This window comes from Lacerta agilis, chromosome 8, assembly GCF_009819535.1.
Source record: "Lacerta agilis isolate rLacAgi1 chromosome 8, rLacAgi1.pri, whole genome shotgun sequence".
Taxonomy (NCBI): Eukaryota; Metazoa; Chordata; class Lepidosauria; order Squamata; family Lacertidae; genus Lacerta; species Lacerta agilis.
The window spans coordinates 63,360,462-63,374,258 of NC_046319.1; the positions used below are offsets into that span (position 1 = coordinate 63,360,462).

The following is a 13,797-nucleotide window of genomic DNA, read 5'->3' on the forward strand; positions in this document are numbered from 1 at the left end:
TTGTCCTGGATCTTCGGCAAGTCAAGCTCGACAATTTTGGTGGTTTCCTAAATAAATAAAAAAAGCTAAACAACTTTGGGGGTGTCCTGGTTTTTACTTTTTGAAATATGGCATGCTGCTTTCTATAGAACAGCCAGCTGTAGGTGCCAGAAGAACTGGTGATGGCAGAGGGACCTTCTCTCCATTGTTGAGTTTTACTTGCAAAGACCTGGGAGTCTGTTTCTTCCCTTTACTTGGGAAAGATGCTCTGTGATGAAATTGCAGAGGAAACCCACTAGAAAACCCACAAAAGCTACATGCTGTAAACCAAGCTCAATGGCCACGTTGCCCCTGGTCTTAACAGGAACCATAAGGCAGTATCAAAACTAGCGACTGGCCACAGCGCAGACATCCTGCAAAGATGGGGAAACATGCAGCTTCGAATGTCCTTAGATGGCTTTTCCTCACACTTTATCAGACTCTCTTTTGGGAGTTGCCTGCCCAGCCCTCAGTTTCCTCTCCTGCTACAGATAGGAAAATTTGCAGAGTCACATTGGTCAGGGCCTCTCGGTGAAAGCCAGGCCCCACTATGCAGCGCACACATCGGCAACCTAAAGAAAAGGCAGGAAGTGTTTTTCACGTTCTGAAGCCCATCTGCATGGCAGCCCTCAAATCAAAGCCTGCCTGCCCCGAACAATGTGGCTTGCATTCCGATGCAGTCCATGGCCTCTTAAGTGACATAGGAAACTGCATTAAACCAGCTCAGGCCCCTAGTTCCATCTAGTTTAATAATACAGTGACTGGCAGCAGCTCCACAGGGTTTCAGGAGATCTCTTCCAACCAGTGTTAGAAACTCAGAAATATAAGCCAATTGCCAAATTAAGCCTATGGGACACGGGTGGCGCTGTGGGTTAAACCACAGAGCCTAGGGCTTGCCAATCAGAAGGTCGGCGGTTCGAATCCCTGTGACGGGGTGATCTCCCGTTGCTCTGCCCCTGCTCCTGCCAACCTAGCAGTTTGAAAGCACGTCAAAGTGCAAGTAGATAAATAGGTACCACTCCAGTGGAAAGGTAAACGGCTTTTCCGTGCGCTGCTCTGGTTCACCAGAAGCGGCTTGGTCATGCTGGCCACATGACCAGCTGTACGCCGGCTCCCTCGGCCAGTAAAGCGAGATGAGCGCCACAACCCCAGTCGTTCGTGACTGGACCTAATGGTCAGGGGTCCCTTTACCTTTACCTTAAGCTTAGGTTACAGTCGCCATAATGAAATGTCTAGGTGTCCCCCATTTTTTTGCAATGACATTTATTGTTATCATTACTCTTCATTATTGTTATCATTACTCTTCAATGAATCAGGTGATGATTCATTACATCACCTTGCCAACAAAGGTCCGTATAGTTAAAGCTATGGTTTTCCCAGTAGTAATGTACGGAAGTGAGAGCTGGACCATCAAGAAGGCTGATCGCCGAAGAATTGATGCTTTTGAATTATGGTGCTGGAGGAGACTCTTGAGAGTCCCATGGACTGCAAGAAGATCAAACCTATCCATTCTCAAGGAAATCGGCCCTGAGTGCTCACTAGAAGGACAGATCCTGAAGTTGAGGCTCCAGTACTTTGGCCACCTCATGAGAAGAGAAGACTCCCTGGAGAAGACCCTGATGTTGGGAAAGATGGAGGGCACAAGGAGAAGGGGACGACAAAGGATGAGATGGTTGGACAGTATTCTCGAAGCTACTAACATGAGTTTGGCCAAACTGCGGGAGGCAGTGAAGGATAGGCGTGCCTGGCGTGCTCTGGTCCATGGGGTCACGAAGAGTCGGACACGACTGAACGACTGAACAACAACAACAACAACAACAACAACTCTTCATTTCATTCCTATGCCACTTTATATTCTAAAGAAAAAAATCTCAAGGCGATTTACAACACATTAAAACATCCAATCAAACAATCCAGAATAAAACAAAGGAAAATATTTCAGATCCTTTGCTAAGTGACATTTTGCTTTCCCCATGTTTATTTATCTGCTTAATTTATATAGCTGCCCTACAGCAGAAGTAATCTAGGAAGCCAGTGTGGCATAGTGGTTAGAGTGTTGGAACAGAACCTGGGAGATCAGGGTTCAATTCCACACTCGGCCATGAAACTTACTGATTGATCTGGGGCTAGTCACAGTCTCTTAACCTACCTCACAAGGTCATTGTAGGGATTAACTGAGGAGGGTGAACCATGTACTCCTTGGGAGAAAAAGGTGGGATATAAATGCAATAAATAAGTTATTCTGCTTAAGAAAGCTGGAGGGGACAGCTAGATGGAGATGTCAGTCCCCAACTTGGCATCAAGAGATCTCCATGTGGTCACACTTGGACCTGTGCCAGTCACAGTGTGCTTGGCGCCTGGCTGATTTCTAACACTGCTTCCACCCCTATGTGGGAATGCCAGGATTTAATCTGGGACCTTCTGCACACAGAGCATGTGTTCTACCACTGAGCTATGGTATAGGTAAAGGTAAAGGGACCCCTGACCATTAGGTCCAGTCGCGGATGACTCTGGGGTTGCAGTGCTCATCTCACTTTACTGGCCGAGGGAGCCGGCGTACAGCTTCCAGGTCATGTGGCCAGCATGACTAAGCCGCTTCTGACAAACCAGAGCAGCGCACGGAAACGCCGTTTACCTTCCCACCGGAGCGGTACCTATTTATCTACTTGCACTTTGACGTGCTTTTGAACTGCTAGGTGGGCAGGAGCTGCGTCCGAGCAACGGGAGCTCACCCCATCGCGGGGATTCGAACCGCCAACCTTCTGCTCGGCAAGCCCTAGGCTCTGTGGTTTAACCCACAGCGCCACCCGTGTCCCTTGAGCTATGATATAGTACACCCTAAAAAGTAACAGAGCAGAGCATCACACCCAACTGCATCTGACTGCCAATCCAAATGGACCAAATATTCATTGCCAACAGCGCATGGGGAAAAGGCAACAGCCCACAAGGAGTGGAACAAGGATCAGGACATTATGTTCCAGCCTTCTACAGCAGAACTATTATACTCCTATTATACTCATTTTCAAAAGGGGAGGGGGAAATGGAACAGAGTCTCCTAGCACAGGGCATGCCTGGCTGGAACCCTGAATTGAAACAGTCTGCACTACAGGACCAGTTTTTGTAATAATACTAATAATGGGTACCAACATTTCCGGAACTGGGACGTTTAAAGGGCTCTGCACGAATTTAGGCTCCCAGTATCAATGAGTTAATGCAGACGCAGTGCATTTATACCTCTTCAGGTTATTAAATAAAACTTAGATTTTGGGAAAGAGCAGAAAGAATAAAGGCTATGATGACTGAAGTGTGTGAACACCAACTTTGCAGCTCTAGACCACCAAATATTGACTTTTGAAAGGCAGAGTTAGCATTCTGACCCTCTCTCTACGCCAAGGCTGTCGGGGATGCCAATGTTCCATGCCGTCCACTAGAGTTGTGCATAGCCCGCCCTTTCCACAGATGTGCGGAAATATGGCCCCAGGGAAGAGACTGCAGCCACCTTCAAGAAGAAGCCCATAAGGCTGAACTTGCTGTCCCCCAAACCACATCCATCCTGGCAGCAGCATTTTGTGCAATTAAAGCGAAGTGACTTGCACTTCAAATGCTGACCAAACAGTTTCCTGTAAGAACTCTTGTGTTGCTAGTCCTCTGAATCATCATATCAAAGGGCAGCCCAGAACAAAAGTGAAATGGGGGTGGGGAGGGGAGAGCCCAGGCAATAAGATTAAAGGTCTCTGCTACCTGGCTCTAACCTGTCAAGGGTCACTGAAATCATGCCTGGGTACATGCATGCAAACAGAGAGAATGAGATTAAGGCCTATGAATCATAGAGTTGAAAATGTTCTCTCCCCGCCCTCCCAACCAACCACCCCGCACAGACAATACAGGGAAATCTAGCCTAGGGCATCATTGATAGGTGGCTTATCTGCTTCAACAAAGAAAAGTCCACCAACTTCCCAAGCAGTCTGTTCCACTGTCAAAAAATTCATCCCATCAGGATGTTCTTTGCAAAGTTTAGATGAAAACTAGTTTCTTATAATTTGAGGCTGTTGGTTTAGGTCTTACCCTCTGGGGCAGGCATAGGCAAACTCGGCCCACCAGATGTTTTGGGACTACAACTCCCATAATCCCTAGCTAACAGGACCAGTGGTCAGGGATGATGGGAATTGTAGTCCCAAAAACATCTGGAGGCCCGAGTTTGCCTATGCCTGCTCCGGGGCAACAAGAGAGTGAATCTGCTCTGTGATCTATGCAACAGCCATTCAAATGTTGAGTGTGGGTGTGCCTCACTTGATTTTTTTTTAATAACTTTTTTCCAAAATTCAGCACAATCCTTGATTTGCCTAAGAAATAACCCCCCCAAAAAAATGTGTGGGCAATACCTGCTGACCCTCAGAAACTAGAGAGGTAGATTTATAAGATGTCCAGATGTTGTGAAGGAGCCACGTTCATAGAATTTCAGAGTTGGAAGGAACCACGAGGGTCATCTAGTCCAACCAGCTGCAATGCAGATTTTTTTTGTGCCCCACATGGAGCTCAAACCCACAATCGTGTATGATTAAGCACATATACCTTTAAAATGCTTGGAAGCTGCAGCTCAGTGTTCTCCCTGCCCTCCAAAGCTAAGCTCCTCAAATCTACTAGCCAGGATGCTGGTGGCAAGCATCCCTTCCACGTGTTCTCTGTGAGCTGGGAAAGGGGCTTGAGGTGGGACTAGATCTCACTTCATTTTGCACTGAAATTTTGTAAGATGTGTCTCGGAGGTAGGGCTGTCTGACTAGTAAGCAGAGCCAAAACATGCAATAATACTAATAATTTATTATTTATATGCTGGCAACCCGAGTGGGTCACCCAAGCCACTCTAGGCGGCTCCCAACAAAATATTTAAAACGCAATAAAACATAAAACATTTTTTAAAAAACTGTCAGATGTCTTCTAAAAGTCAAATAGTTATTTATTTCCTTGACATCTGATGGGAGGGTGTTCCACTGCTCCACTTACTAAGCAGGCCCTCTGAACTGGGTCTCAGTGTCCAGGCTGGAAGATGGGGGTGGAGATGCTCCTTCGGGTATACAGGGCTGAGGCCATTTAGGGCTTTACTAGGTCAGCACCAAGTCTTTGAATTGTACCTGGAAACCTATTGGGAGCTCTGCATCACAGCTATGGTTTTAAAAAGAAGAGCATGGCTTACAGTACTACACCAGGCTCTTCAACAGCCTCATGCTTGTCACTGGAAGAAAGCTGGGCCCTGCCACCACCTTTTGGGCACCTGATGTGCCGTAAGTAACCTGCATTAGGCATCTGCGTCGATTGCATCATCAAGCAATGCAGTAAAAGTTTGAGTGGGCTTTCAGTCGGAGCGAATTTCAAACTTGTGGGGAGCCGGACCCCCCTCCGAAAAGCACCCCCTCTCCCAAAAGGGCCTCCCCTCTCCGCTGACACTCACGCCGCTGCCGCGTCTTCGGCAGCGTCGGTTATCCTCTGTCTTGGCAGGGTGCAGAGCCCAGGCCACTGGCCTGGGCAGCAGAGGCAGCCTCCACGCTGCCGCTGCTTCCTCCCGCTCGCCCGCTTCCTCCCACTTGGTGGCCTCTGGGTGCCGCCCCTTCCTTCCTGCTGAGGCGGCTGAGCGGGAGGAAGCAGCGGCAGTGTGGAGGCTGCGCCAGCGTCGCCACCCACCGAGGTGTCAGCAGCTTCTAATTGGCTGCAGGATCTTCCTGCAGCCAATCAGAAGCCGCGTCGCGGAAGTCAGTCCCCACACGGCGGGACTGCCGCGCCGGTTTAGCGTGGGGACTGACCAAGAGGGTGGCAGGGTCTGCGGGCCGGATTAACAAGCCCGGCGGGCCGCATCCAGCCCGCGGACCTTAGTTTGCCGACCCCTGCACAAGCATATCTGACTAGACTGGTGCAGTGCCCCTGTTTCGTGAGCTCAGGTACGTGGGTGCAGCTTACGAAGCAGCCTTAACTGGTCTTAGCAAAAGAAATGGAGTAGCTTATTTAGAAGTTGAATCATAGCCACAGTCTGCTTGTGAAGGCCGGAAGAAAACTGGTGTGCCATAATCAACCGAGCGGCCGAGACAACATTGACCTAAATTGCAAGTTTATCCTAACCTGCACTTTAAAAATTACGCACCAGCTTACATTAGAAGAGGCTTCCCGAAACAAGTTTTTCAGATGCAACTACCAAGCATATTTACAGTGCAATCCGATACATGTCTACGTACAGACTTAATGGGGCATACGCCCAGGCTAAGACCAAGAGTTAGAAATTAACATTAGCATGATGGGGGCTGTAGTTCAGCAACATCTGGAGGGCCAGAGGTTGTCCACTAGCCACTTAGAGCAGGCATCCCCCAAACTCGGCCCTCCAGCTGTTTTGGGACTACAATTCCCATCATCCCTGACCACTGGTCCTGTTAGCTAGGGATGCTGGGAGTTGTAGTCCCAATACAGCTGGAGAGCCAAGTTGGGGGGATGCCTGACTTGGAAGGCTTGGCGGGGAGAAGGCCTTTTATCAAGTGGGCTAGTAGAAAAGGGATAGGATGATCCATTCTTCCTCACCAACCCACTACATATCTGTGCTGTGCTGGTCATGGTGATTTTTCATCTTTTACAGCAGGGGTAGGCAACCTAAGGCCAGTGGGCCGGATGCGGCCCAATTGCGTTCTAATTCCGGCCCACAGGTGGTCCAGGAATCAGCGTGTTTTTACATGAGTAGAATGTGTCCTTTTATTTAAAATGCATCTCTGGGTTATTTGTGGGGCATAGGAATTCGTTCCTTCCCCCCCCCCCAAATATAGTCTGGCCCACCACAAGGTCTGAGGGACCATGGACTGGTCCATGGCTGAAAAAGGTTGCTGACCCCTGTTCTACAGCTAACCTAGAAACCAAGGAGCCTGGCAGAGGAGGGATGGCACAATGTGTCCATTATCCACCATCCCACATTCACTCACCTACATGGAATTCCTATGGTCGCCTGTCAGTACCAGGCAAGCTGAAAAATACAAGGCTATATTGGTGCAGCAACATGCCTATGCAAGTCAGGATAGAATCATACAGGACTTAAGTTTGGAAAGATCTTGTTCCTCGAATGCAAGAGGCGCTATGAGGTCTATTTCACCAGGGCTCCTGTTCTGCGCAGATAACATGGGAGACATGGTGCCCCTGACAAGACATGCCTTCAGAAGGAGTCTGAGCAACAAAAGAGGGGAGGGGTTTAGATAGTGCCTTCCCTCTTTTGGGGGTGGGGAGGGAAAGCATCTCCGAGAGCAATGCAAGGCACAGATGCACAGCGGGAAAGAGAAAGCAGGTGATATTATTACAGCATAAGGCGGAGGCTGTTTAGAGAAACTGGCATTCGGCCCCTGTTAAGCACAAAGGTCCTAGTTGCTCAGCCAGATTAGGAATTCCAAGAACTAGAAAGTATGGAGGGGAGAGGGAGAGCTACAGACCCACAAGGGGATGTTCATCCCAAAGCCCACACCTGTCAGGAGGCGTCAAACACCCAGCAGGAGAGATAGAGAAATCTGAGATTCGATTCAGCCCTTGGGAGGACAGAGGGTTACAGCAGAAGCTGGAATGGTTCCCAGGACTTGGGGAAAGGGGGGATGATGACTCCAGGCTTCTCTGCCAATTAGGAGCATTGGTCAAAGCTTTCAGCAAGCATGCCATGGAGGCCTAGCATCCACAGTTGCAAAACAGGGGAGCAGGATTGTATTGTATTCTTGAACCCAGAAGGTCCGTCAATCTGCCACACTCTGCACTGTCTACACAACAGCCACACTCACACATTATGCTAAGATGAACCATGGTTTAGCGTGAACATGCTGGGTCCCAAAGGAGGAGATTTCACACACTTTGCTCATTCCCAGATCCTTTCATCTCAGCATGGCAACTAAACCAAGGTTTGGCTCATTGTGTCATCTGAATGGGGGATTAACCACAACCTATAGCCAAGGTTTGTTCTTGGTTACGAGTCATGGCTAAGGAGGAGGAGGAGGCTTAACCACAACTCCATGTTCAGACGACATGCCGAGCCAAACATTGGCTTAAGTGCCACATGTTGAGCTAAAGGTACTGGAGAGGAGCAAAGCACCTGTGATCTCCACTCCGCATGTTAGCAGGGTCCCGGTAAGCCATAGTTTGGCTTAGCATGATGTGCATACCCAGCCAATAACTGACAGAAGCTCTCCAAAGTTTCAGATGCGACTCATTCCCAGCCTTACTTGGACATGCCTGGAACTGAACCTGGGACCTTCTGAAGGCAAGTCATGTGCTCTACCAATGAGCTATGGCCCTCCTGTCCTCCCCATGGCACTATAGAGAAGGAGTGCAATTTGCAAATTCCCTGGAAGCAGAAATGGCCCCAAGGAGAAACATCAACATCACCTCTACCCCAGAGGCAGACAACTACCAGACAAGCCCAGTTGAGTTTTCTGGTCTTTCCAGAAACAGCAGCACAAAGGGTATCAGAGCAGGGACAAGAGCCACAGCTCTGTAGAAGGAATGAGAGAAGGCATAGCTCAGTGTTAGAGCAATGCCTTGGATGCAGAAGGCCACAGGTTCACTCCGAGGCATCTTCAGTTCTAATGAACAGGCAGCAGGTGATGGGGAAAACTTGGTTAAATCCAAGGAAGAACCCTGAGAAGTTTCTGTTGGACAATACTGATGGGTCAGCGATCTGACCTAATATGAAGCAGCTTCCTATGTTCCAGGGATAAGCATCACAGCAATGCAATGAGGAAAGCTGCTGTGCCTGACAAAATGCCCTCTTCCATGCAATGCTTGGAGGGATGGAAGCCCTTAAGGTGCCTCTGCCGTGCTGCCCACCTCGGTTGCAACTCAGCTTCCCTTTGGGCCAGAGGCTATAGCTTTGTGGTAGAACTCATGCCCTGCAGTGCACACAAAATATTTCCAGATCAGTCCTAGAGACCCCGGAGAGCCACTTCCACTCGGTGTGCATTATTGAGTAGAGGCCAGCACAGTAACACTCTCCCATTTGTGCTCCCAAGCAACAGGTGTTCAGAGGCATATGATTTATAGCATGAGAATCTTACCAGACAACCAAGTCCAACCTGGGACCAAGAGGTTCCTAGAAAGACAGGTTTTCAATAGCTGGCTGCAAGCTCACTATGGGACTGGATGATCAAGTGCCACACATGCCACTAAGGTAAATCTATTTTTGGACTTCCCATAGGGATCTGGTTGGTCACTGCAAAAGCAGGATGCTGGACTAGATGGGCCTTTGGTCTGAACCAGCAAGGTCCTTCATATATTCTCAAAACACACACAAATTATTGGTGGTGTTACAAGATAATATGCTTTAGAGCAGCAGCCTGAGACTCAGAGGGCATTGGAATGCACTCCTAAAACACACTTACTAGGGAATATGTCTCCTCGGACACAGCAGGATGTACTTCTGAGTAAACATGCGTAAAGTTGTAGATTGGCAGGTACAGAAAGGTGTGTGGAAGCGCAACCAATGGAGACGTCCAGTTCGCTTCTAGTATATGACCCAGCCAAGTACCACTAATGGTACAGGAGTAGTTTTGGTGCTCCCTTCCGCCCCCAAGTCCCTAGCAGGAAAGCAGGGGGTTATAGTTCTACCTGATAACACAGGTAATACAATTACTAACCACAGCACTGGTTAAATCAGAACGTCGAGTATTTCTACACCTTTGCCTTATCAACCATCATGTAGGGCATCACTCCACGCTATGCCCCACCCTGTGGCTCATCCATCCCACATAATGTACAGGCCCAGACAGCACTGCCATGCAGGGATTAATAACAATATTTAATCAAGGCATAAGAACTTGACATGCACCACCTGGTTGTAAATCCTTACGCAGGTGTGGGGAACCTATGGCCCTCCAGATGTTACTGAACTACAATTCCCATCATCCCCAGCAAGCATGGCCAGGGATGACGGGAGCCGTAGTTCAGCAACATCTGGAGGGGCACAGTGCCTCCACTGCTGCTTTTAAGCAAGCTGCTACTATTATCTCCCATATTCCAAATGGGAATAATACTGGCTAGAACTTGGGCTCATCCAATGAAGCTCGACGGTGGGAAGTACTTCTTTGGAGGTTATGCAATGCAATTTGCTATCACAAGAAGTGTGATGGATTCCCATTTAGAAAAGAAAGCCAGACAATTTCATGAAGGATGAGGCCATCAGTGGATACTAGTCCCAATGTTGCCTCAAGAATAGGAAGAAGGTTGCTTCTGAATACCAGTTGGAGAACAACAGTGGGACTCACGCCCTCATGCCTTGCCTGTAGGCTCCTCATAGGCATCTGGTTGGCTGCCGTGAGGAACAAGATGGCGGCCTGAATGGGCCTTTGGTTTAAGCCGGCAGAGCTAGTCTTATTTTTTCCGTTGTATGTTGTGGGAAATGGCTAGTGATGAACTGAAGGAGTTAAGGAACACCATGACCCATGAAGCCATCTCTTAGTCCAGCCTTCACCAACCTGGTGTCCTCCAGGCTTTTTCTATTGCAATTCCCACCAGTCCCACAGCCAATGGTCAGAGCTGATGGCAGTTGTAGTCCAAAACATCTGGAGGGCACCAGGCTGGCCAAAGCTGCTCTTAAGGCAGGAGTTGCCAATGCAGTGCTCGTGCGTGCAATGGCCCCCTTGAGTTTTTTCCATGGCGCCCATAAACTCTCTGAGGCCCTCCTCACCCCACTGCCCTCTCAGTCATCGGGCAGAGGCTGCTTACCTTTTTCTCTCTTGACCAGAAAGTAGAGCTGAAGGAGGAAGTTGGAAGTGCAACACTTTCCCCCCACTTCCTCTTTCAGCCATATGAGCTTCTCAAGGTTCAGATTAATTCTGCTAGACCCAACTCCCACATCCCTTGGAAAAGCAAAGACAAGGGAAACAGCCCGGCTTAAGCACCCGTGGGTCCTCAGGATCCATCTGGCAATGCTGGGTGCTGCTGCCCAGTCCTATCTTGGGACCAGAGTGCTTGATTTCAATTCACACCCACACAAAAGCAGCGCACAGCAAAAGTGCGGAAAAAAAACTTGGTCAGAGGGCACAATCCCCAGCTAACAAAAATGCACTGATTTTTTCTTAAAGAACATCCTCATCGTTCACTGCGCCAAGCGCAAGACTCCTTCACTGTTGAACATCCCCTATTTAAATGGTGACAATGGTTGTGCACTACCTCCAAAGCCAGAGGTATCACACCTCTTAATACCAGCTGCTGAGAATCAGAAGTGAAGAAAGTAGAGATGCGGCGCTCAGTTCCTGCTTGTGTGCTTCCCAAAGACACCTGGTTGATCTCTGTGAAAAGAAGATGCTGGACTAGGTGGGCCTTTGGGCTTTTCCTAATTCCTTATAACTGTTTTCCCCCTTTGGGGAGCAGCTTGGTGGAGAGCATCTGCCTTGTATGGAGAAGGTCCCACATTCAATCCCTGGCATACAGTATCTAGGTAGGGCTGGGAGATGCACCTGCCAATCGATCCTAAGCTAGATGGGACAATGGTCCAGCTTACTATGATTCCTTTGCCAGAGGAGGCATCAAACTTAGGCATGGTTCTTTGGATTCATGCACAGAATCCAAAGTTCTTTGGATTCATGCACAGAATCAGGTAAAAGCTCTGTCAAAATCAGAACTCTTCCGGAGAGTGAGTGGCAGAAGAGACAAGACATTGATCAAAGGAAAAGGGGGGAAAAGATTAAGGCTCCTGGAACTGATTCACTGAGGCCTGGCTCAACTCAGCTGAAATAGTGATGAAATGTATCAAACTGCCATGTCAATGCAGGAGAAGAATTTTGCAACAAGAAATTCTTCTCCTTAGCATCTTGTTTTTAAAGATGCTTCCCCTATCCTTTTAATGTCACAGATGGCATTTCACATGACGTAGCAGCGTTAGGATTTCTGCAATAACAAAAAGGAGAAGTGTTGTAGGGCAAAGTACAGGGAAGTTAAGAAATGGCATGAGCCACAATGTATTGAGATTCACATATCTTTGGGCATTAGCCCAAAGAACACCTCCATCTGCACGCCCCCATACAGCATAATCCCACAAAGCCCACCCAGCAATCAAGGTTTTCATAAGTTAGCTTGGCTTTGGAGCTATTGGCAGAAGTACACCTTGTTCCTTGGGTTTGCACAGCCAGATGCAACCTAGTGCCAACCGCCCGCCCCCCCAACCCTACCCATATTGTTGCATCCATATAAAGGTGCAACAGTGGTGTCAGAAGCCAATGCGCTGGCAAAGAAATGGAAAGAAAAAGTAAGAGAAAAAGGAAAGCGGTATTACCGGCAGTTTTCCAGTGGAAGCAGATCGCATGGTTTTGATTTCGGGTCCATGGGGGGTGGCATAAAGGCAGCTGCCCCTAGGCAATGGGGCAACCACAGCAGTCTGAGGGTACACCTGAGTGAAGTAGGTAGCTGGGAGAGCTCGCATCTGGGGGCTGCCGAGGTTGGAGACCACCAGTTCTGCAGAGGTGATCACAGGCATGACTTTCTTTTGCTGCTGGGGGGGCCCAAGAGCAGAGGGGGCCCGTCCAGGGGCAGGAGGCCCAACCTTCGGGATTCTCAACATGGCTGAGCCTTCTCCAAAAGGCCACAAAGGAACAAGCAGAGCTTCAAAAACAAGTGATAGTGGCAATAACTGTTCTTATTTTGAGAGATCCTGAGAGGTAGCTTGGAAAATGTACACTTAGCCATTTAAAAAACTGCCATTGGCTTGCTCCCCAGGGGTCAAGCCCCAATGCAACATTAAAAAAAAATCACAAGTTCATCCTTCAAAGAAAAAGAAACCTGGAAGAAACGGCTTGCAATATTGACTTTTGGTATTGGAGGAATGGCTCATGCAGACCCCGATTTCTCTCTTTTCATCAAAGTCTGTTTCCAGAGCCTTTCTTTGCTAGGGGAGCGAGCCATAGGGCAGCCAAGCAGCCTCCCCCCCCCCCACTTCCTCCTCCTCCAAACCGATGAATGACCCCGGCTCTCGGCTTCAAAAATAAATAAATAAATGATGCACGCTTAGCGCGGAGAATAATAATAAAAAGACACACCAACTTTCCACTAGCCCTCTTTCCAAAAACATAAAATAAAGGATTTTTGGAGAGACTTTGCAAGGTTACAGATCAGCTTTGCACATCCCCTCCCCCAGCAAAGAAAGCAGCTTTTGTGGCTGGGGGGGAAAAATCGCAGCCGGAGAATCGGGGGGAACAAAAGCTCGGGTGTTTTTTCTTTCTGCTCTTTCTTTCTTTCTGCAAAACACCACCCGGAAGATTTCTCTCCCCGGCTGCCCCCCGCTCCGGCTCCCAGTGCCTAGATCCCAGGGCGGGCGGAGGGGCTCGGCAGAAGCATCCCGGCAGGGCTCAAGCAGCCAGTCCGGGCCCTGGATCCTTTCGCGGCCCCGGCGCCTCTCATGGAGCTGCCGCCGACTTGCAATGCTGACCCCCTCGGCTCCTTGGGGCTCCCGGCTGGGCAGCTGCCAGGTTCCGGGCCGCTGCCAGGGCCGCCTGGGGCAAGGATGGATCCGGATTGGGGAAAGAGCGCACCCGATGGCTGCCCAGCCCTTTCTCTTTCCGTTCCTCCTTCTCTTGCTTTTTTTTTTTTAAGCGCCAAACTACGTGCCGCGAAATTCGGATCTCCCGCGGAAAAACCCGCGCTCCCATTGGCCCGTGCAGCGCCAGCCCGTCCCCGCCCACCGGATTTGATACATTTTGCCAGGCGAGGGGCGAGACCGGAGGTTCTGCTCTTAAAGGGGAAGCGCGTGGCGCCGGCGCTCCCCGCGAGCCTCCAGCCAGCCGCCGCCTC

General features: G+C 49.3%; 2 protein-coding genes across 2 annotated transcripts in view; both read right to left on the reverse strand.

Annotated features, from left to right (window-relative positions):
- Nucleotides 1–13,612, reverse strand: part of E2F2 (E2F transcription factor 2) — a 34,512-nt gene extending 20,900 nt beyond the window's left edge. The window contains exon 1 of the mRNA XM_033157913.1: nucleotides 12,287–13,612. Within this exon, the coding sequence (XP_033013804.1) occupies nucleotides 12,287–12,571 (285 nt within the window). The 5' untranslated portion in view covers nucleotides 12,572–13,612. The remainder of the gene's footprint in view (nucleotides 1–12,286) is intronic.
- Nucleotides 13,404–13,797, reverse strand: part of CATSPER4 (cation channel sperm associated 4) — a 40,534-nt gene continuing 40,140 nt past the window's right edge. Inside the window, exon 13 of the mRNA XM_033158696.1 lies at nucleotides 13,404–13,499. Coding sequence (XP_033014587.1) covers nucleotides 13,404–13,499 — 96 coding nt within the window. The remainder of the gene's footprint in view (nucleotides 13,500–13,797) is intronic.